Raw genomic sequence first — 21189 nt, forward strand, 5'->3', positions numbered from 1 at the left:
ACAAATAGGTCAATATTTTTAATTTATTTATTTTTTTCTTTTTTTTTGTTTTATTTGATTAAATTTTTAACAATCTTGATTAGGGTAAACAGTTATTTTTATTTTTATATTTTTATTTAACATTATTATTGTTATTATTTTATTTTTTTTTATTTTTTTATTTTTTTATTTTATCTTTTTTTTTTTTTTATATTACTCATTTTTCAAAATTACAAATGACCAAAATATAATTGTTTTGTTACAATAAAAAAAATAATATTGTCATATAAAATTGTTATCATTGTGAGTTAAATATTTAAAAATTAAAAAAAAAAAAAAATAAACTTTTAAGAATAATGCCATTTCTAAAAATGATCAAAATAATTTAAAAAAAAAATAAATTAAAATAAATAGTTTGAATATATAAAAAAAAAAAAAATAACAAACACACGGATGTGAGGTTTAAAATATGTGTTATATAGGGTATTCTTTTAATTCAATTATTATATGTATATAAATAGTTGTGTGAGTGTGTTATTTTAGTGGTTTTCTTCAAACACAATATGAAATTTTAAAAATTTAGCACAACCACACCACCACACAACACTACACCATTAAAAATATTATGAATATATGTGTACTAGTTTTTTTATATTTTTTTTATTTTTATTTTATTTTTAAATATATTGTTTAATATATATAAAATTTTTTTTTTTAAAATAATATTAAAAAAAAAAAAAAAAAAAAAAATAATAATAAGTGTTTTTAATATATTGTAATGTAAAATAATTATTATAATTTATAAAAGGTATGTATGTGTAAAATATAAGTAATTTAGGACACAAATAACAAGTTCAAATAAAACCAAATTATTTTTTATTTTTTATATTTTTTTTTTTTTTAAAAAAATAAAAAAAAAAACACAAAAAAATTATTTATTTGTATTTATTTTAAAATTAATTTTTTTATTATAAAAAATATTTGTATTTTTATTTTAAAATTAATTTTTTAAATAATTATTAAATAAAATAAAATAAAAAAAACAAATTATTAATCATAATTTGAACAAAATAATTGGTATAAAAAATAGTATTAATTTAGGTAAAAGAATAAAGATAATAAATTGTTCTTTTTTTGGGGTTTTTTTTTATAGTACAAATAATTTATTCCATCATTCTCGTATCATTTACACACCATACAATACCATATTATACATAAAATATACAATAAACACAAATACACACACATCTATATATATCATTGTGAAAATAATTTCCATAGACATAAACCATACAAATAATTAATTATTTAAAATTACAGATTTATTTGTATTTTTAAAATTTTTTTTTTTTAATAGTTTTTTTACTCTAGTTTTTTATTTTTTTATTTTTTAAATTTTAATTTTATTTGTTTTTGTTTTATTTTTATTTTTATTTTTAATTTAATTATTTTTATAAAAATTATTGTGTTTTTTTCTGTTTGATTCATTTCAATAAATAATTTATATTTTACTAATTTGAAAAAATCTATTTTTATGGAAAAAATATAAAAAATAAAGAGAAAAAAAAAAAAAAAAAAAAAAAAAAGGAATAAATATAGTTTAAATTGTACAATACTTTCAATTTTTTTTTTTCTTTGTTAATCGATTTCAAATACAAAAAAAAAAAAAAAAAAAAAATTTATTTATTTATTTTTTATGTATAGCTCCTGATAATAATAATAATTATAATAATAATAATTTAAATTTAAATTTAAAACAAGAAAATAGTATATTAAATATAAAACATATAAAACAAATTAAACGAAATAAATTAATTATATATACAATTAAAAATGATGCATGCATTGGGTGACCTTTTCAAACCCGAAGAAAAGGAAATTAAAATGGATAGAGATAAGTGTAGTGGAGCTTGCGTTGCAATTTGGACATGGAAAACAAGTAGGTTTTATTTTTTTATTATTTTCATTTTTGATGCAATTAATTAAATTTTTAATAATTTTATCTTTTAATTAATTTTTTTTTTTTTTTTTTTTTTTTTTTTTTTTTTTTATAAAAAAAAAGTTGTTAGATTAATATGTTTGATTGCAGGTGGTGTTCAAGTATTTATGGGTGGATATATTTTTTACTCAATTAGTTTTACAAAAGATCATTCAGTTCAAAACTATTTATCATTATCAGTTGTTGGTTTTTATGCATGTTTAACTGGTTTATTAATTCTTTTTGCAGAAACAAGAACAAGATGGACTAGAAGAGCTGTAAAAGTATTTGTTTTCCTTTGTAATGGTTTATCAAGAGGTATAATTTATATTCTGTAAGTATTTAAATTATTTTTTAACTTTTATTTTTATTTTTATTTTTTTCCACTACTAATAAAATTAAATTTCTTATGGATTTTATTATTTTATTTTTATTTTTTTTGGAAATAAAGAATTGGAGCTATTGATCAATCACCAATACCATTTAAATTTTTAAATATTATAACTTCAATGCATATTGGTTTAGTTTGTATAGCAGGTGGTGTTGTATCAATTATTGAATTTTTAATTACATATAGAAGAAATAGAGCAAGATTGAATCAAGCAATTGCAAATCATCAACAACAAGCTAAAGGTACTGAATTGTATGACCTATTTGAAAGAGAAGATTTCAATAATCCTGAAGATGCAGCTGCTTATGATTTGGAAAAGGGTAAAGATCCAAATTATATTCATCAAGATTTAGAAATGCAACCAGTTCAAGAAGCCTAAAAAATAATAATAATAAAAATAATAAAAACAATAATAATAATAATAAAACAACAAAAAAAAAAAAAAAAAAATAATAATGTTTTTAAAATAGAAAAGGAAAAAAAAAAAAGAAAAAAAAAAAAAAAAAAAAAAAAAAAAAAAAAAAAGAAAAAAAAAAAGAAAAAAAAAAAAACCATAATTTTAAATTTTTTAAATAAAAAAATAAAAATAACAATAAAAAATAACAATTAAAAAAAAAATTAAATATATTCACATTATTTTGAATAAAAAACAAACAAAATTGTGATCAAATTTGGGAAGTGAATTTTTTTTTTTTTTTTCATTTTTATTTTTTTTATTTTTTTCATTTTTATTTTTTTTTTTTTTTAAAATTTTTTTTTTTTTTTTTTTTTTTTTTCAGATTGCTCGTTTTTTTGTGTATATATATTTATTTAATCATTTTTTTTTTGTGTCCACATACAAACCTAAAAAAGACAATTACATTAAAACAATAAAAACAATAAAACCTATAAAAATCAAAAACTCATCAATACACAACACGCATATATAAAAAAAAAGAATGAATTTCAACAAAAATTCAATTGTATTAGGTACTTTATTACTTAAAGGACCATTGTCAAGACAAAACCTTTGGAGTTATGTTTCAAGATTCAATTTTTACTCTGGTTTAACAAACTTAAAAATGCACTTGGATAGAATGGTTAAAGAAAGAAGAATCACCAGAAAAGTATCACCATTATCAAAAACGAGAGGTCAAGAGATTTTTGAATTTGCAATTATTAAAGAAAATGAAAGAAACAATATTCCAGAAGATACTTTAGATAAAATAAAAACAGAAATCAACGAATTTGATAAATTATTTGAAAAAAAATAAAATAAAATAAATAATAATAATTTAAATAAATAATGAAGCAACACAACAAAAACAAAAATAACAATATAATATAATGCAATTAATTACCTATGAATGGAAGTGTATCCATACACTCTTTTTTTTTTTCATCAATAAACATGTACATAAAATAGGTAAAAAAAAAAAAAATAAAAAAATAAAAAAAAATAAAAAATTATAATTAAAAAAAAAAAAAAAAAAAAAAAAGATATTTGTTTGGGTGATTTAAATATATTGAAAATAACTTTTGAAATGATCTACATATGTATTGGGGATATTTCTCTATTTTATGTAAAATTTTTATTTTTATTTTTATTATTATTTTTCTTAGGAAAATAATCTCTTTATGGCAAGTGCCACAAGAAGGGTAAATAAAATTACAATCATTCTATCAATTTGAATGGTGGATGGGTTTAAAATTGTTCTTTGTTGTTGAATTATTGGTTGTTGTTGTAGTTGTGGTGGTTGTTGTGGGTTTTGTAAAGTAGTTGTTGGTTTTTGTGTGGCGGAGGGTGTTTGAGAATTATTTTGCGCTATATTGTCATTTTTATTGTTATTATTGCTGTTGTTGTTGTTGTTGTTGTTGTTGTTGTTACTATTTTTATTATTTTCAGTGATAACACCAATTGTTGGTGTATTTAATTGTATTGATGCTCCACTGCCACCAGAAGCACCAATTGAAATATTTTGTGTTGGTAAATTATCAAGTGATTTCATTACCATATCTTCTATTGGTTCATTATCTTCATTATCTTGTTCATTGTTGTTATTGACTATTTCTTCCTCTTCATAATAAGTTTCTGTATTTTGTTTAGTTTCTTCCTCTTGTAGTTTTTCATTGTAATCTTGATCTTCATTTTTAATATCACCACTATCATTATCATTATTATTATTGTTATCATTATTATTATTATTATTAGTAGTAGTAGTAGTATTTGTTGAGGTATTAGTAATAGCTGTAACTGTGGTTTCTGTTGCTGCTGTTGTTGTTGTAGTTGTTGTTGTAGTGGTGGTTGTATTATTATTATTATTATTACTATTAACTGGTTGACCCAAAGCAAAACGATTATGTGAACCACATCTTGTACATTTCCAATCTAATGATTTTAATGCTAATTCCTTTCTATCTTTTGTTGGTAAATCAATAGCACCAATTGCACCTTTTCCTTCTGTTGGCATAAATCCAATTAATGCAACTAAAACTGTTCTAACTATTTTTTTTTTTTTTTTTTTTTTTTTTTTTTAAATAAAATTAGATTTATTAGCATTTTTTTTTTTTTTATTTTAATTATTTGTTTTATAATATTTATATATACATACTACTCCAAGATGGTTGCCAATGTTCTGGATGGTGTGCTGATACAGTTAAACAAATCTTTACATTGGTTTCAAATCTACCATTTGGCTAAATATATTAATCATATATATGGTTAGTGTTATTTTTAATAGGTGTTGTCGGTTGTTGTTATTTTTATTGTTAAATACATACTGTCAATAATACAATATTTGGTGGTTTGAATGGATATTCAGATGGTAAAATAATTCTACCATGGTAAATACCACCATTAAAATCTGAATCTTGTGGTCCTCTTATTGTAAAATGCCACTCAAATATATTGTCCTACATATAAGATATTATATATATATAATCATTAGTTTAATATTATAATTTAAATTGTTTATAATTAAAAAAAAAAAAAATAATAAATATATATATATATATTTGTGTATTTATATATATATATATATATATATACACATACCTCTAAAGGAAATGCTTTGTAATCTGGATTTGTATCATTTCTAAGTTCTTGTATCTCCCTTAGGATTCTTTTTACTGCTGGGTTATTTGGGTTACATGAATCCATTGAACGTACGTAGTTTATTTTCTCTATTATATAAATAATGCAATACAAATATTTTAATTTAATTTAAAAAAAAAAAAAATAAAAAAAAAAAAAAATAAAAAAAAAATAAAAAAAAAAATTAATTTTTTTTAAATTTTTTTTTTTTTTTTTTTTTTTTTTTTCAAGAAATAAAGGGAAAACAAAATTTAAAATATCTGAGACATATGTTTTTTTTCTTTTTTTTTTTATTTTTCATTTTTTTTATTTTTGGAAATAATTTGACTTTTTTTATAAACACAATTAAAATAAGTAATTTTCAATAAAAATAAAAAAAATAAAAAAAAATTTATTTACAAAGCCTCTTTTATAGTAATATATTTTATTTATAATTAATAATTTTTTGATTTTTTTATTTGTTTCCATAATTTACAAATATTTTAAAATTATTATTTACAAATTTGTTAAGAGAGAAAAATATATATATTTTTGTTTTGAAAAGTGGTAATATTATTTTTTTTTTATTTTATTTTATTTTATTTTTACTTTTTTTTATTTTCCGGAAAAAAAAAATGGAAAAAAATAATTAAATTAAAAAATTAGTAAATTTTGAAGAATATTGAAAAAGAAATGAATCTCTATCAGTTATTGAATCAAAATTATTACAACGAAGATCTAATGATTTAGTGACGCGATTATTAATACAAGCATTGATTATTAAATGAAGTGAAGAAGTATTTAAAAAGTTTTTTGCAAAATTTATAGTATGAAGATATTTTGAAGTTGAGATATAGTAAATTATGATATCCATATCATCATTTTCAATCTCATTATTTGAAAAATTTATAATTGTAATTTTATTTGATTTTACAATTGATTCTAAAAGTTTTGAAAGTTTATAACTGTTCAATTTTGATTTCCTATGAATGTACTCTTTCAAACCATCAGAATTCTTTGATTCAAAGAAATCACAAAGTGAATCTATTGAAATTTTGGAATTTATTGCATTGCATGATAGATTTAAAACTCGGATATGTTGATTCACAGTTAGTATTTGAATGATTGTGTTCACTCGTTCTGGTGATAATAAAGAATTTGAGAATTCAATTCTAAGTAATCTCAAAGTTGAGCATTTCATTAAATACGGTACTAAATAGCAAAATCCCAATGGATCCAATCCGAATCTTAAATAAATTGCTTGACATCTATTAATTGATTGATAATGATTACGCGGTGTTAACCAACGACCAATGATCCTACAATAATTCAAATCACTATCCCTTTCATATAAAAACTTATAAGAATAATATAAATGTCTTATACTTTTTATTGATAATTTATTCCATAATCTACAAACCATTGAAATTTGAAAAAAACTATTACTTGGAAATACAATATCACATGCAAATCCAATTATTTTAATTATTAAATATTCCGGTAAAATTTTATTAAATGATTTCTTTTCATTATTATTATTATTATTATTATTATTATTTACATTTTTTATTGTAGTTGATGGTGTTGATATTGGTAAAGAAATTGATGAAGATGATGATGATAATGAAGAAATTGATTGTATAGAATTTGATCTTGATAAACTATTATTATTATTATTATTATTATTTTGTATTTGTGACGATGATGATTTTTTATTTTTAAATTTTTTTATTTTTTTTAATGGAGATTTTAGGTTTTTCTTTTTTGAAACTTTACAATTTACCGAATTTGGTGATGGAATTAGATTATTATTTTTATCTAATTTTATTAAATTATTTAAATAAATATTTGATGATAATGATTTTTGTTGTTTTGGTGTTAATTCAAAAATTCCACCTGATGATATCATTTGATTTGTTTTTAATTGTGATGATGATGATGAGTTTCCCATTTTTTTTATTATTATTATTTTTATTATTATTATTTTTATTATTATTATTATTATTATTTAGGGTTAAATTTTTTTCAATCTGTTTTTTTTTGATGGTTAATTTTTTTTAATCTGTTTTGATTTTTTTTTAATCTGTTTTGATTTTTTATTTTTTATTTTTATTTTTTTTTTTTATTTTTACTTTTTTTTTTTTTTTTCAATCTTTTTTCAGAATCTGAGACAAAATATCTTTTTTTTTTTTGATTTTTTTTTTTTTTTGATTTTTTATTTTTTTTTTTAATATTATGGTTTTTAAAAGGGTTTTAAAATTATTTTAAACCAACCACTGAAAAAAATTAATTGGAATAGAAATAGAAATATATTAATATAGTACAAATAATATAATGTTTTTAAATTAATGAATGGGTAATGAGAAATGAATTCTGATTTGTTTTTTTTTTTTTTTTTTCTATCAATTTTAATTTTAATTTTTATTTATTTTTTTTTGTTTTTTTTTTTTTTATTTTTTTTTATCAATAAAAAAAAAAAAAAAAAATGGCCAAACCACTGAGATTCAATCAGCAAACCATTTGATTGGTCAATTTTACAACTCTCAAAAAAAATCTCCTCGCAAAAGTCTTTTTGGCAACTCGTCAGATAGTTCCATGAAATTAGAAAAATCACATTGATTGGCTTTTCCAAAATGCGATAAATTTTTTGTAAAATTGAAAAAAGAAAAAAAAAAAATAATAAAAAAAAAAAAAAAAAAAAAAAAAAAAAAAAAAAAAAAAAAAAAAGAAAAATAAAAATATACAGTTTAACAAATCAGAATCAATTTTTGTGTGAGTGTGTGTTTGATCGGATTAATATATAATTTTTTAATTTATTTTATTTTATTTTATTTTTTTTTGTTTTTTATTTTTATTTTTATTTTTTTATTTTTTTTATTTTTTTTATTATTTTTTTTTTTTTTAAATTAAATTAAATTAAAAAAATGATAATAATAAAATTATTGTTTAAATTTAATATGAAAAATATCAACATGTTGATATGATATGTTATAGTGTATCAAAAATAGTAATTTAGATTAATCTATAAAAATTAATAATATCCATATTTATATATTTTTGTATATAATAAAATTTATTTAATTTATTTATATGTACTGTTCAAAAAATTTTTTAATTTTTTTATTTTTTATTTTTTTTTTTAAAATTTTTTTTTTATTTTTTTTTTAAAATTTTTTTTTTTTTTTATTATTTTTTTTTTTTTATTTTTTTATTTTTTTATTTTTTATTTTTATTTTTTTTTTTTAAGGGCAATACAAACACGATAAATAAATTAAATAAACCAACCCCCAAAATTAAAAATCAAATACTCACTCAATAATCCATATTTAATTATTTATATACCCAAATAAAGAAAATTTTGTTTATTTATATATCATCATATATATATTTATATTTAAACATTTTAATTATTTATAAAATTATATAAAAAATAAAATAAAAAAAAAATAAATTATAATAGTAATAATATTTTTTATTATTATTATTTTTTTTTTTTTAGTGTATTATATATATAAATATATTAGTTAAAATAGAAATAGGATTATATTTATACCAATAACTATAGTTTTTCATTAATTTATATATTCTATCCCGATTTTGTATTTATACATGTATTTCCTTATATACACTTAAAATTCAGACATTATTATTTATTATATATAAAAAAAAATTAAAAAAAAAAAAAAAATTAAAAATAAATAAAATTTAAAAAAATAAAAAAAAAAAAAATAAAAAAAATTTGTATATATATTAGAAAAAAAAAAAAAAAATAAAAAAAAACAAAAACACAAATAAAAAAATAATAAAAGAAAATGAAGAGGTTCTTTTCGAATCTCTTTAAGAGAAAACAAGACCAGAATAGTCATATTAAACAAATAAATGGGCCAACAACATCAACTCCTACAACAACTCCTACAACTCCTACAACTCCTACAACAACTCAAACACCAACGCCACAAAATAATAATACAAATAATAATACAAATAATAACAACAATACAAATAGTAATAATAGTAACCAACAAAAGAAAGAACAAGCACAAGCATCACCATCAACTAATCAAACACAAACACCATCTAATAATACAATATCAACATCTCCAACTGTTACAACACAACCAAGTTTCACACCAGGTGTTATAAGTACATCAAAACTTACAACATCACCACCAGAAAGTCCAAGACCACCAACTTCAACAACTAATACTACACAACCATCAACCACTACAACCACAGCTACTAATAGTACCAATACAAACACAGCATCAGCACCAACTAAAACAGCATCTCCAAGCTCACCAAGTGCAACAGCTTCACCAAATAATAATAGTAATAATACAACTACTACTGCTGCAACTACTACAACTACTACAACTACTACAACCACTACAAATGCAAATCAAACAGCAAGTGTTAATCACACTAGCAGTGACCAATCATTAAATGCTCAAAATGTAACACAAACAAATAATAACAACAACAATAATAATAATAATAATAATAATAATAATGCAAATAATACAAAACCAATTAATCCAAATGATTATATTCCATTGGATTTTGTGGATTCTACACCAAAAGTTGATAACAATCAACCAAAAAGAAAAGCAAGTGGACCACCAGAAATTTTACCAGAAGAAATTGATAGAACTGATTTCCTTGGTCAAGGTTCATTTGGTTCTGTATACAAAGGAAAATGTCGTGGTCAAGAAGTAGCAGTTAAAATTCCAAGAAAACAAAAACTTAGTTTATATGAATTAACTAGTTTTAGACATGAAGTTAAAATTATGAGGTAAGGGTTTATTATATATAAAAAAAAAAAAAAAAAAAAAGACCATTTTTTTATTAATTCTTTTTTTTATTTTTATTTTATTTTTAAAAATCAATTAGTAAAATCTTCCATCCAAATGTAGTATTGTTTTTAGGTGCTTGTACACAATCAGGTAAAATGCAAATTGTTACAGAACTTTGTCAAACAGATTTAGAAAAGTTATTACATAATGATCGTACCAAAAAGGAGTTTAGTTTATTTAGAAGAATGCAAATGGCTAAAGATGCAGCATTAGGTATGAATTGGTTACATGGTATTACTAGAATTGTTCATAACGATTTAAAAACAGCAAATCTCTTGGTAGATATTAACTTGCGTGTTAAAGTAACTGATTTTGGTTTCAGTCAAATTAAAGAAGGTGAAGAATTTCAAGATAAAGCAGCAAAAGGAACTCGTAAGTTTTAAAAAAAATTTTTTTTTTTTTTAATAATAATCATTTTTTGATATTAACTATAATTTTTTTATTTTTTTATTTTAAAAATAAAAAGCATTATGGATGGCACCAGAAGTTATGATGGGTAATCCATATAATGAAAAAGCAGATGTCTATAGTTTTGGTATTATTTTATGGGAAATTTTAACAAAGGAAGCACCATATTCACATCATAAAGATTACGATATTTTCTTTAATGCAATTTGTAACGAGAAAGAGAGACCACCAATTCCAGCAGATACACTTCCAAGTTTACGTCATTTAATTCAAACATGTTGGGATCATAATCCACAAAATAGACCATCATTTAGCGAAATCTTATTCAGATTGAATGAGATTTTAATCGATTGTGCAATCGATTTCGACGATGGAAGAAAGTATTGGAAAGAACATTTCTTAGTACCAAAACAAGAATTACAAGAGGAGGTTGAATGGTCAGACTTTGAAAAAACTTTGAAAGCCACTCACAAACAATTAAATCTCGATTATGCTCCACTCAAAGAGTTACTCGTTCAACAATCTCATCAAACTGTTCAAAAAACTAAACAAGTTGTCACTATGGAAAGATTTGATAAAGTTAGTAAATGGTTTGGTTCTTTCTTTGAACCAAATACTGGTATTGAAACTATTGATAATGTATGTTTTCTTTTTTTTATTTTTTTTTTTTTTTTATATAAATATTTTATTAATATTGGTTTCTTTTTTTTTTTTTTTTTTTAAAAAAATAATAAAAATAGATTAATAAATTATCAGCAAAAATTTGGTTCCATGGTGATATTGTAAGAGAACAAGCAACATCTAGATTATCAAAAGCAGCTGAAGGAGCATTTTTAATTAGATTATCATCAACCGAACCAAAGACATGTCCTTTCACATTGTCAATGAAAAATAATCAACACCGTAGAATTCAATTGATCGATGAAAATAATTTTACAGGTTTTAAGATTCAAGGAAAGACAGCAGTTTACAATAGTTTAATAGAATTGGTCGAAAAATGTAATGACTATCCATTATTAGTACCTTGTCCAAAATTCACACAAGAAACTTTTAATCCTTATGATCCTTATACAAATTAAAATAATAATAATAAAAATAATATTTATAAAAAATAACAACAATAACAATAATAATAAAATAATAATAATAATAATAATCAACATTAAAAAAAAAATTGTAATACCACATTTTTATTTTAATCAATCAAAAAAATATTTGTTTTTTTTTGAATCCACTGACCAACAATAATAAAAAAAAAAAAAAAAAAAAAAGAAAAAATTTTTAAAAAAGAAATAAAAAAAATAAAAAACAAATAAAAATAATAAAAAAAATTAATATATAATTAATAATATTATAAAAGAAAATTATGTGCATTTGATTTTTCCTTTTAAAAAAAAAAAAAAAAAAAAAAAAAAAATTTTTAGTAAAAGATAATTTGTCCAGCTGGCTTTTTTTGAATTTTCGATAATTACTGTCTTTTGACCAAGGCTTCCAAAAATATATTTTCTCATTTTTTTGAGATATCCATATAATTTTTTTAATATAAAATGATGGAGAAAAAAAAATTAAAATATTGACTGAATAAAATAAATAAAATAAATAAATATATAAAATAAAATAAAATAGAATAAATATATATAAAATAAACATAAAATAAAAATTAAAATAAAATAAAATAAAATAATAAAATAAAATAAATTAATAAATAAAATAAATTAATAAATAAAATAAAATAAATAAAAATGGGATTTTCAGAATTAAAAACTAAAACTACATTTAAATTTGACTTTTTTGATAATTTCTTTGATAAAGAAAAAAGAGAATTTTTAAGAGAATGGACAAAGAAAATTCAAGAGGCATTTAAAATTTTCATTCAAAAATTAAAACTAACTTCTAAATGGGTAGATGAAAATATTGTGAAACCAATTTTACTAAAACTTACAGAGTTATGGCAATGTTCATATGCAATGATTCAAACATCAACAGTTTCCAGACATGAATATTTTGAATTACAACAAGAATTCAATAAAGAGGCTGAAAACTTATTAAAAAGATTTGAAGAAAAATTAGAAGAAAAGCAAAGACAACAACAACAACAACAACAACAACAACAACAACAACAACAACAAAAACAAAAACATAACAAACAACAAAAACAACAACCACAACCTCAACAACAACAACCACAACAACAAGAACAACAAGAACTACAAGAAATGCAACCACAATATTCAAATCATTACAAAGATGAATCCAGACCGGAAGATTATTATCAACAAGATCAAGAACAATATTATAAACAAGAACCTCAACAACAATCAAATAAAAAACTTGACTAAAAAAATTATTTTAAAAAAAAAAAAAGAATAAAATTCCTAAAATGTTTAAATTTAAATTTTAACTTCAAGAATTATTTTTTTAAAAAAATGAAAATAAAATCTAAGGTTGGCCAGATCTAAAAATTTCATAACTATTTATGAAAAGTAATTTTATGCTAACCTGGTGGCCTGTTTTTTTTTTATTTTATTTTTTATTTTCTGTATTGCCCCTTATTAAAAAGTTAAGGACTACATTTTTTAAAAAACTTTTTGGAGAGCTGGATTTTTTTTTATTTTTTTTTTTAAGTGTTGATTTTATAATTTTATTTGAAAAATAATCAAAAAAAAAATCTTTTTTTTTAATTTTTAACAAACCAAATAGATTTCTTTTTTTTTTTCCTTTTTTTTTTTTTTTCCTTTTTTTTTTTTTTTCTATTCTCTTTTATTTTTTTTTTTCTTTTTTTTTTTTTTTTTTTCTTTTTTTTTTTTTTTTTTTATTTTCATTGATATTCAATATATAAAATATTCATTGAGTAAAAATAATTTGTTATTTGTTAATAATGTTTCAAAACAAAATATCTTTGGTAAATAATATTTTTTATCTGAAATATAATATATAAAATATTTTAATTATCTCTAAAAAAAAAAAAAAAAAAAAAAAAAATGTTTATAGGTCGTGATGGATCAAAAGGACATGATGAAATGGTATTAATGGTAAAAAAGGTGTCGATGGTAAATATACAATACAAATATTTGATTATGAGGGTGTTAAATTTAATAGTTCACCATATGATTTAATGGTGGAAGAGATTGGATAAATTGATAGAATAGGTTATAACGTAATTGAACCAGATTCAGATGTAACTTTAATGGTAAAGCATAAAAATGTGGGAGGAATGCCAACACCATCATACCAAAATATTATGACATACGTCGATGATAATAAATGGGTATTCTGTGATCCAGTTAATAGAGTTGCATTTGATAAGTCAATTTTACAGGGTGCAGCTTCAAGAAATAAAAGAAATGAATTTAAAATCACAGATTTTAAACAAAATCCAAAATCATTACCAAGAGATCCATTTATGGTTAACGCAACAATGGACCATCAATGTTTAGTTGACCGTATCAATCAAAGCTTCAAGACAATTTCAGATAAGAAATCAAATTTTATTATTGAGTATCCAATTCAAACTTCATTAATTAAAGGTTTAAATAGTATTATATTAGGTGATGAATCACCATTTGTATTTAGAATGGGTTATATTCACATGTCGAAATGATTGGACCATCGGAATTAAAATTCTTTTCAGGTACAATTTCATTTATAAACCCAAATATAAAACCATATACAAGAATTTTATTAGAATCAACCATATATTTAGGCCATGTTAATAATATGATGTCTCCATTACCAATTCAATCAAGACCATTTGAAATTCAATTATCAGAGTGTTATTTACCAAAATCTATATTTCAATGTGATCTATTACTGGTTGTAAATAATCAAAGTGATTATAATGAAATTAAAAGTTGGAGAAAATTAGCAAAAAGTTTAAAGTTAAAACTAAATATTTGGAATACTAGTCTTTATAGAGCTTTTAATTTATCTCATGTTAAAATGGATGGAAAATCATTATTGGAAGATTTTCGTGGTAAAACTATATTTTTTTATATAATAGTTTTTAAAAGATGAACTATTAACTCCACACGCTAATTTGATTAGACCTGATGAATTTTTTAATGCAGCCTACAATCATGGAATAAAGGTTTTAATCATTGGTAAAAGTTATTCAATTGAAAGGGAAATTTCACCAATAAATACATTAGAGAAATCAACTACAGAGGCTTAATATCTAGATGATGATCATTTCTTTAAAACAATGAAATATCAAATTCCAAATGGTTTAGGCACTGGTATTTCATTACCACCAATATTTGCAAACACTTTAAATGGTGATTTGGCAATTAATGCAATTGTAAATGGAAAAGAAAATAATTGGATTGTAATTTTCAATGGGTATTATTTATTATCAATTTATAAAGAATCAATTTCATTATATCCACGTAAATCAATGGATTTAAATACAAACTTTGTACTTAGGAAAATTGATGAAAAAATCGATAGTGTTTCATTCCAATTATCAATTCCTCATTTAAACTTTGTTATTAACTTTTCAAAGTTGTTGGTAAAAAACCAATTAAAATTTTAAATTTAAAGAGATTTTCATTGACAAGAGGTAATCAATTTGGTAATGAAAAATCAAGTCATGAACAGTGTTTTCAATTAGTTACACCAGAAGTAACATGGTTTTTTAAATCTCAAGATCATTTTGAATGGGTTAGTAGATTATCACCTGAATATCAAACTTATTCTCAACCATCATCTTTGATTAAAGATCAAGTAATATTAGGTAAAGTTGATTCAAGAGGTGTTCATTTAAATGATGAATCTCCAATTATTGAAACTAGAACCATTCCAACCATCCAAGTAGTAGGTAGATATATTTTCACTAAACCAACCATTGATGACTTAGATAAGAAGTAGAAAAACAAGAAGAACGAGAAGTAGTAGATCAAGAAGATCAAGAAAAGCAAGAAGAAGAACAAGAAGAAGAAGAACGAGAAGTAGAAGAAAACCAAGTAGAAAAAGAAGAAGAAGAACAAGAAGAAGAAGAAACAATTCTTGAATCTCCAGAACCAATTGTTGATCATGAAAATCATTTGAATGGTTAGATCCTTTACCATTACCAATTCAATTGCAACAACAACAACAAGTTTATCAACCTCAAAGAATTCAATTCAATTAAAGGAAACAAAAGATTTCGAAGATTCTTTACAATCAGAAAAACAAGAAGATTAATCATCATTATACCAATTTCGATTACAATTAGATTCACCAAAAAGTTTAAAACAATTACTTGAAGACGAACCTGAAAACCAAAAAGAGGATAGTTTTTCAGAGGGTATCAATCAACAGCAATCAAATGACCATTTTCGATTAGATCAACAATTAATTAAAAATGAACAAAAAGAAAACCAAGATACCTTCTATGATCAACACTCCAATTAAATCAACAACCAACTCTAGAAGAATTAAACCAATTGGATGAATCATTAAAACAAGAAGAAACAATCCAATTTGAGAAATCAATGGAACAATCCAAATAAAAGAAAATAAATAAAACTAAAATTAATCCTAAAAACCATTTATTTAATAATCCATTTCCTTATTTTTTATTTTTTTATTTTTTATTTATACATTAAACACTCCAAAATTAATGGTACAAGTAAATAGAATAGTAAGACAAAAAAAAAAAAATAAAGAAATAAAAAAAGTATTTTTTTTTTTTTTTTTTTAATAAAGTAATAATATATTGTTTGTTAATAGTAAAAAAAGTATATTATTATTAATTTATGTTTTTTTTTTTTTTTTTAGTTTTAGTGTAGTTGAAAAAGGTTATTTGTTGCAATTTGGTTTGGTTTGTTGTGTTTGTTTGTTTTAATATATAAAAAAGTTACTTGTTTGATTTTTTGTTTGTTTGATTTTTTTTTTTTTTTTTTTTTCTTTAAAATTTTATTAACAAGAACATTTACTGGCATCTTGAGGTTTATCAGTGATGGTTTGTGGTGGGTTCTTGGTAATACCTCCATCCGGGATGAGATCAACATTACCCTCTTGAACGCTTTGGAAAATTAATTTAGCAGTTCTTAAGAAAGCTTCTTCTACATTCTCACCACTAAATTCGAGAAAAAAAAAAATAAAAAAAAAGGTTAGAATCTAAGGTTATAACAATTTATCAACCAATATAACATATAATTTGTCATTTAAAAAAAAGGAAACATACGTTTTTGCACTAGATTCCACAAAAATTAAACCATTTTGTTTTGCAAAAGCAGAAGCCTCTTCATAGGTGACATCTCTTTGACCTTCCAAATCTTTTTTGTTACCAATTAACATGATGACAGTGTTTGGATTAGTAAGATTTCTAGCATCAGTTAACCAAGTGGTTAAGTGGTTGTATGTAATTCTTCTTGTAATATCATAAACTAATAATGCACCTGCTGCACCTCTATAATATGAACGCTATAAATATATAAATATATAGTTAATTGATTTGATTGAATTTGATTTATTTTTAAAAAAAAAGATTTAGATTAGTAAAATTGTTTTGACCAAAAATTGTTTAAATAATTATTATTATTATTATTATTATTATTATTATTATTATTATTATTATTATTATTATTATTATTATTATTATTATTGAAATATCCAAAGAAACTTACTGTAACTGCCCTGAATCTTTCTTGACCTGCAGTATCCCACTAATCGTTGTTATCAAAAGAAAAAAAAAAAAAAAAAAAAAGAGAAGAATTTGTCAATAAAATGGTCAATTATAGTTATTTCTAAATTTTTTTCAAATTTTTTACATACAATTTGTAATTTAATTTTTTTATTATTTACATCTACAATTCTTGTACCAAACTCTACACCAATTGTATGTGGTGAATCTGGGACGACTATAATATATTAAAAGATTATATATAAATGTATTTGATTAGTTTTATAATTTTTTTTTTTTTTTTTTTTTTTATTTTTTTTTTATTTTTTTTTTATTTTTTTTTCACAAAGGATGGTGAACTTTATATTGCGTAATTGCACTTACATTTATTTTCAGTGAATTGGTGAAGGAGACATGATTTACCTACACCCATATCACCAATAATGATGTATTTAAATATATATTCATATGGAAATGACATTCTAATAGTAATATAAATAATAAATTATTGTATTAAACAATAAAAGAATAAAATAAAATATAAAAAAAAAAAAAAAAAAAAAGTTAGTAAATATTTTCACTAAAACTGGTGAAAATAAAAAAATATCAGCGTAATTTAAATGTTATTGGTGAAAGAGGTGATTAAATATGTATTATATTGTTTTTATTATTGTTATTATTTATTTTTTTATTTTTATTTTTTATATTTTTATTTTTTTATTTTTATTTTTTATATTTTTATTTTTTCGATTTATATATATATTTTTGATTTTAATTTGTTTATTGATTTATTCGTTTTATTATTTTATTATCACACTAATATTGTTTTTATAAAACTATTGTTTACCTGTATAGTGGATTTGTGTTGTTGTGAAAAATAAATAAAAATTATATTAAAAAAAAAAAAAAAATTCAATTTTTTTTTTTTTTTTTTTTTTTTTGAATTTTTTTTTTTATTTTTTTTATTTTTTTTTTTTGAAATGAAATTTTTTAAAACCTGGGTTCTGGTGTAATTTATAACTTTGGGAGAAAAAAAGAAAAAAAAATAAAAAAAATAAAAACAAAAGAAAAAAAACAAAAAAATGCAAAATAAGCAAAAAAAACAATAAAAAAAAAAAAATAAAAAAATTAAACAAATAAAATATCAAATTCTAAAAAAAATAAATGTCTACTTTTTTTTTTTTTTTTTTTTTTGTGTGGGTTTTTTTTTTTGGTTTTTTTTATTTTTTTTTTTTTTTATAAATTAATTATTAGAATAGAATTCAATTCTGTGCAAAAATAGTTTTAATAAATAAATAAATAAATAAATAAAATTTTCTAATATTTATAAAAAATATAGTTTTTTTTTTTAATATGATTTTGATAAAATAAAATAAATTTTTATTTTTTTTTATTTTTTTATATTTTATTTTTTTCTTTTTTTTTCATCGATTTCTTTTCTAACATTAATTAAAATGTCAACGTGTTAACACACGAGATGTGTGGTGATATTAAAAAATTTTTTTTTTGATTTTTTTTTTTTTTTTTTTCTTTTGTTTTTATTTTGATTTATTTTTTTTTTTTTTAAAAATCTTTTTTTTTTAAAAATTAATTCCAAATTTCCAAAACAGGACCAAATATTTTTATTTTGCCTGGATAAGTAAATAAAACAAATGAATTGTTGAGGAAAAATCTCAATTTTAATTTTTTTATTTTTTTTTTTTATTTTTTAATGTTTTATTTTTATTTTTTTTAAAGTGTGGGGTTTGAAGAGATTTTAAAAACTTTAAAATCAAAATTATCAGGAGCTTTCTTTGCAACATCACCCATAATTGATTTCTTTTTTTCATTTGATTTATCACTTGCCAATTCATATAAAGAACAAATATTAAATATTAAAGTTTCATCAATTGATTTTTCATATTTTTGTTTTTGAGGAGTAGTAGTTTGAGTTGTTGGTGATGGATCAATTGGTGAAGTTTTCTCTTGAAGCACACCTTCCAATTCAGTGATAGCACCACCAAGATCGCAAGTGTATAACATTGAAATACATTTATTATTTATAGCAGCTATATTATTTGGTTCGATTTGAATTACATCTTCAAAATATTTAATAGCTGATGGATATTGATCACTTGCAATTGAGTAAAATCCATGATTCATTAATGATAAAATTTTTAATGAATTATTTAAATTATTATTATTATTATTATCATTAATTGTATTTTTTATAATGATATCAACAAATTTGAATATTTTTTCAGCACCTTTTAAATTACCCATTTGAAGATGAATTCTACCTAAAGCTGATAAAATGTAAATATCAGCTTCAAACTTTTGAATTAAATCCTCTAATATTTTAATTGCCAATAGGAAATCTCTATTCTTTTGAATTATAAAAGTCACAATTGAAAATATGATACGACGTTCTCTTTCCCTCCAAAGTGATAATAACTCTAACAATGATTGTAATGTATTACCACCTTGTTCAAAAATCTCTTCAACACTAATTGTACTTGAAATTGGTAACATTGGTGTTGATGTATTATTATTATTATTATTATTACTACTATTACTATTATTACTTTCTTCAATTCTTGGTGATATTAATGATGCTGTAGTATTCTCTAATTGTGATAAATAAATATTATGATTCTTTGATAATTCTTCTGATACGATTGTACTTGTTGATTTTTTAATTATATTATTATTATTATTATTATTATTACTATTATTTTTACTAATAGTTTCATTTAAATTTTGAATTTCTCTATTTTATTATTTGAAATACAAAAAAAAAAAAAAGAATTAATATTAATTATAGTACAGTTTAAATATTATAATATATTTACTTTTTACAAATTGATAATAAAGCATATAAAGAATCTAATTGAAACTTTTCAGTATTTAAATGACAAGCTAATTCAGCTTTAATGATTCTCATTGAGAAAGGTACCATTGAACCTTTTTTACCAGGGAATAATTGAGGATAGGATTCATAACAATTCACAAGGTCTCTAATATCACCAATACCTTTAATTTCACTATCGGCTGCTGAATATGATCTCATTTTTACATGTGCAATAATTCTACATAATTTATATTGTAATATACTTTGAGGATTATTGGTATTTGCTATACATAATTCTGCAACTTTAAATACATTATTCCAATTACCAATTTTCTTTTTGGGGATAAAATTAAATATTAATATAAATATATGAAAAATAATTAATAATAATAATAATAATAATAATAATAATAATAATAATAATAATAATAATAATAATAAATGTATTTTACATACAATTAATCTTTTTAAAGTTGTTTCATCACCAACTAAACTTGAAGAATTTGAATATTGTGGATTTGGAAAGTAAGATATTGGTTGATGTTGTGGTAATGGTTGAATAGATGTACTACCAAATGAATCAAAATTTGATACGGAGTTAGACATTTGCGATGCTTGTTTAAATCCACCATTTTGTGGTGTTGTTGGTGTTGTTGCTGTAACAAATTGATGTTGTTGTTGTTGTTGTTGTTGATTTGTTGGTTGTTGTTGTTGTTGTTGTTGTTGTTGTTGATTTTGTGATAAATTTGTAAATGAGTGTGATCTAGATAATGATTCATGTAATGGTGATTGTGATTGCTGTGATTGTGATTGTGATTGTTGTGATGGTTGTACAAAATTATTATTTACAATAGGTGAAGTACCAAAATTATTTGAGCCCCTATTCAATGTATTATGATTTGGTGGAGTGCTCATTTTGTTTATATTTTATTTGTTTATATTTTATTTATTTATTTTATCTGTTTGCCAGTCTCAGCAAAAATTAATTAAATTTGAATTTTTTTTTTTTTTTTTTTTTTTTTATTTTCAAAAAAAAATCTTTTTTTTAATAATTTTTTTTTTTTTTATTTTTTCAATTTTCAAAAAAAGGTTAC

At 20.7% G+C, this 21189-nt stretch overlaps 12 protein-coding genes across 12 annotated transcripts; 8 read left to right on the forward strand and 4 right to left on the reverse strand.

Moving 5' to 3' along the window:
- Window positions 1-1812: 1812 nt before the first annotated feature.
- On the forward strand, window positions 1813-2727 carry DDB_G0281339 (hypothetical protein; the record flags this gene model as incomplete). The annotated part of the gene is made up of 3 exons (XM_635638.1): window positions 1813-1918; window positions 2042-2291; window positions 2409-2727. The coding sequence occupies 3 exons, from the start codon at window positions 1813-1815 to the stop codon at window positions 2725-2727; spliced, it is 675 nt and encodes a 224-aa protein (XP_640730.1).
- Window positions 2728-3286: 559 nt separating this feature from the next.
- On the forward strand, window positions 3287-3601 carry DDB_G0281341 (hypothetical protein; the record flags this gene model as incomplete). Its single annotated transcript, XM_635639.1, has 1 exon — window positions 3287-3601. The coding sequence occupies one exon, from the start codon at window positions 3287-3289 to the stop codon at window positions 3599-3601; it is 315 nt and encodes a 104-aa protein (XP_640731.1).
- Window positions 3602-3946: 345 nt separating this feature from the next.
- DDB_G0281369 (hypothetical protein) lies at window positions 3947-5487 on the reverse strand (the record flags this gene model as incomplete). The annotated part of the gene is made up of 4 exons (XM_635640.1): window positions 3947-4830; window positions 4940-5024; window positions 5109-5240; window positions 5383-5487. 4 exons carry the CDS (start codon window positions 5485-5487, stop codon window positions 3947-3949), a joined length of 1206 nt encoding a protein of 401 aa, XP_640732.1.
- Window positions 5488-6049: 562 nt separating this feature from the next.
- DDB_G0281371 (hypothetical protein) lies at window positions 6050-7351 on the reverse strand (the record flags this gene model as incomplete). Its single annotated transcript, XM_635641.1, has 1 exon — window positions 6050-7351. The coding sequence occupies one exon, from the start codon at window positions 7349-7351 to the stop codon at window positions 6050-6052; it is 1302 nt and encodes a 433-aa protein (XP_640733.1).
- A 1861-nt stretch (window positions 7352-9212) lies between these two features.
- On the forward strand, window positions 9213-11740 carry shkD (SH2 domain-containing protein; the record flags this gene model as incomplete). Its single annotated transcript, XM_635642.1, has 4 exons — window positions 9213-10192; window positions 10291-10625; window positions 10720-11300; window positions 11402-11740. 4 exons carry the CDS (start codon window positions 9213-9215, stop codon window positions 11738-11740), a joined length of 2235 nt encoding a protein of 744 aa, XP_640734.1.
- Window positions 11741-12403: 663 nt separating this feature from the next.
- DDB_G0281345 (hypothetical protein) lies at window positions 12404-13000 on the forward strand (the record flags this gene model as incomplete). The annotated part of the gene is made up of 1 exon (XM_635643.1): window positions 12404-13000. The coding sequence occupies one exon, from the start codon at window positions 12404-12406 to the stop codon at window positions 12998-13000; it is 597 nt and encodes a 198-aa protein (XP_640735.1).
- A 642-nt stretch (window positions 13001-13642) lies between these two features.
- On the forward strand, window positions 13643-13797 carry DDB_G0281347 (hypothetical protein; the record flags this gene model as incomplete). The annotated part of the gene is made up of 2 exons (XM_635644.1): window positions 13643-13711; window positions 13744-13797. The coding sequence occupies 2 exons, from the start codon at window positions 13643-13645 to the stop codon at window positions 13795-13797; spliced, it is 123 nt and encodes a 40-aa protein (XP_640736.1).
- Window positions 13798-13875: 78 nt separating this feature from the next.
- On the forward strand, window positions 13876-14262 carry DDB_G0281373 (hypothetical protein; the record flags this gene model as incomplete). The annotated part of the gene is made up of 1 exon (XM_635645.1): window positions 13876-14262. The coding sequence occupies one exon, from the start codon at window positions 13876-13878 to the stop codon at window positions 14260-14262; it is 387 nt and encodes a 128-aa protein (XP_640737.1).
- A 116-nt stretch (window positions 14263-14378) lies between these two features.
- DDB_G0281375 (hypothetical protein) lies at window positions 14379-14675 on the forward strand (the record flags this gene model as incomplete). Its single annotated transcript, XM_635646.1, has 1 exon — window positions 14379-14675. The coding sequence occupies one exon, from the start codon at window positions 14379-14381 to the stop codon at window positions 14673-14675; it is 297 nt and encodes a 98-aa protein (XP_640738.1).
- Window positions 14676-14862: 187 nt separating this feature from the next.
- Window positions 14863-16052, forward strand: DDB_G0281349 (hypothetical protein; the record flags this gene model as incomplete). The annotated part of the gene is made up of 4 exons (XM_635647.1): window positions 14863-15168; window positions 15201-15477; window positions 15528-15710; window positions 15874-16052. The coding sequence occupies 4 exons, from the start codon at window positions 14863-14865 to the stop codon at window positions 16050-16052; spliced, it is 945 nt and encodes a 314-aa protein (XP_640739.1).
- Window positions 16053-16559: 507 nt separating this feature from the next.
- rab14 (Rab GTPase) lies at window positions 16560-17746 on the reverse strand (the record flags this gene model as incomplete). Its single annotated transcript, XM_635648.1, has 5 exons — window positions 16560-16719; window positions 16828-17066; window positions 17270-17308; window positions 17418-17503; window positions 17650-17746. The coding sequence occupies 5 exons, from the start codon at window positions 17744-17746 to the stop codon at window positions 16560-16562; spliced, it is 621 nt and encodes a 206-aa protein (XP_640740.1).
- Window positions 17747-18996: 1250 nt separating this feature from the next.
- Window positions 18997-21010, reverse strand: DDB_G0281351 (hypothetical protein; the record flags this gene model as incomplete). Its single annotated transcript, XM_635649.1, has 3 exons — window positions 18997-20014; window positions 20097-20428; window positions 20552-21010. 3 exons carry the CDS (start codon window positions 21008-21010, stop codon window positions 18997-18999), a joined length of 1809 nt encoding a protein of 602 aa, XP_640741.1.
- Between the last annotated feature and the right edge of the window lie 179 nt (window positions 21011-21189).

This window comes from Dictyostelium discoideum, assembly GCF_000004695.1.
Source record: "Dictyostelium discoideum AX4 chromosome 3 chromosome, whole genome shotgun sequence".
In the NCBI taxonomy this organism is placed as follows: domain Eukaryota; phylum Evosea; class Eumycetozoa; order Dictyosteliales; family Dictyosteliaceae; genus Dictyostelium; species Dictyostelium discoideum.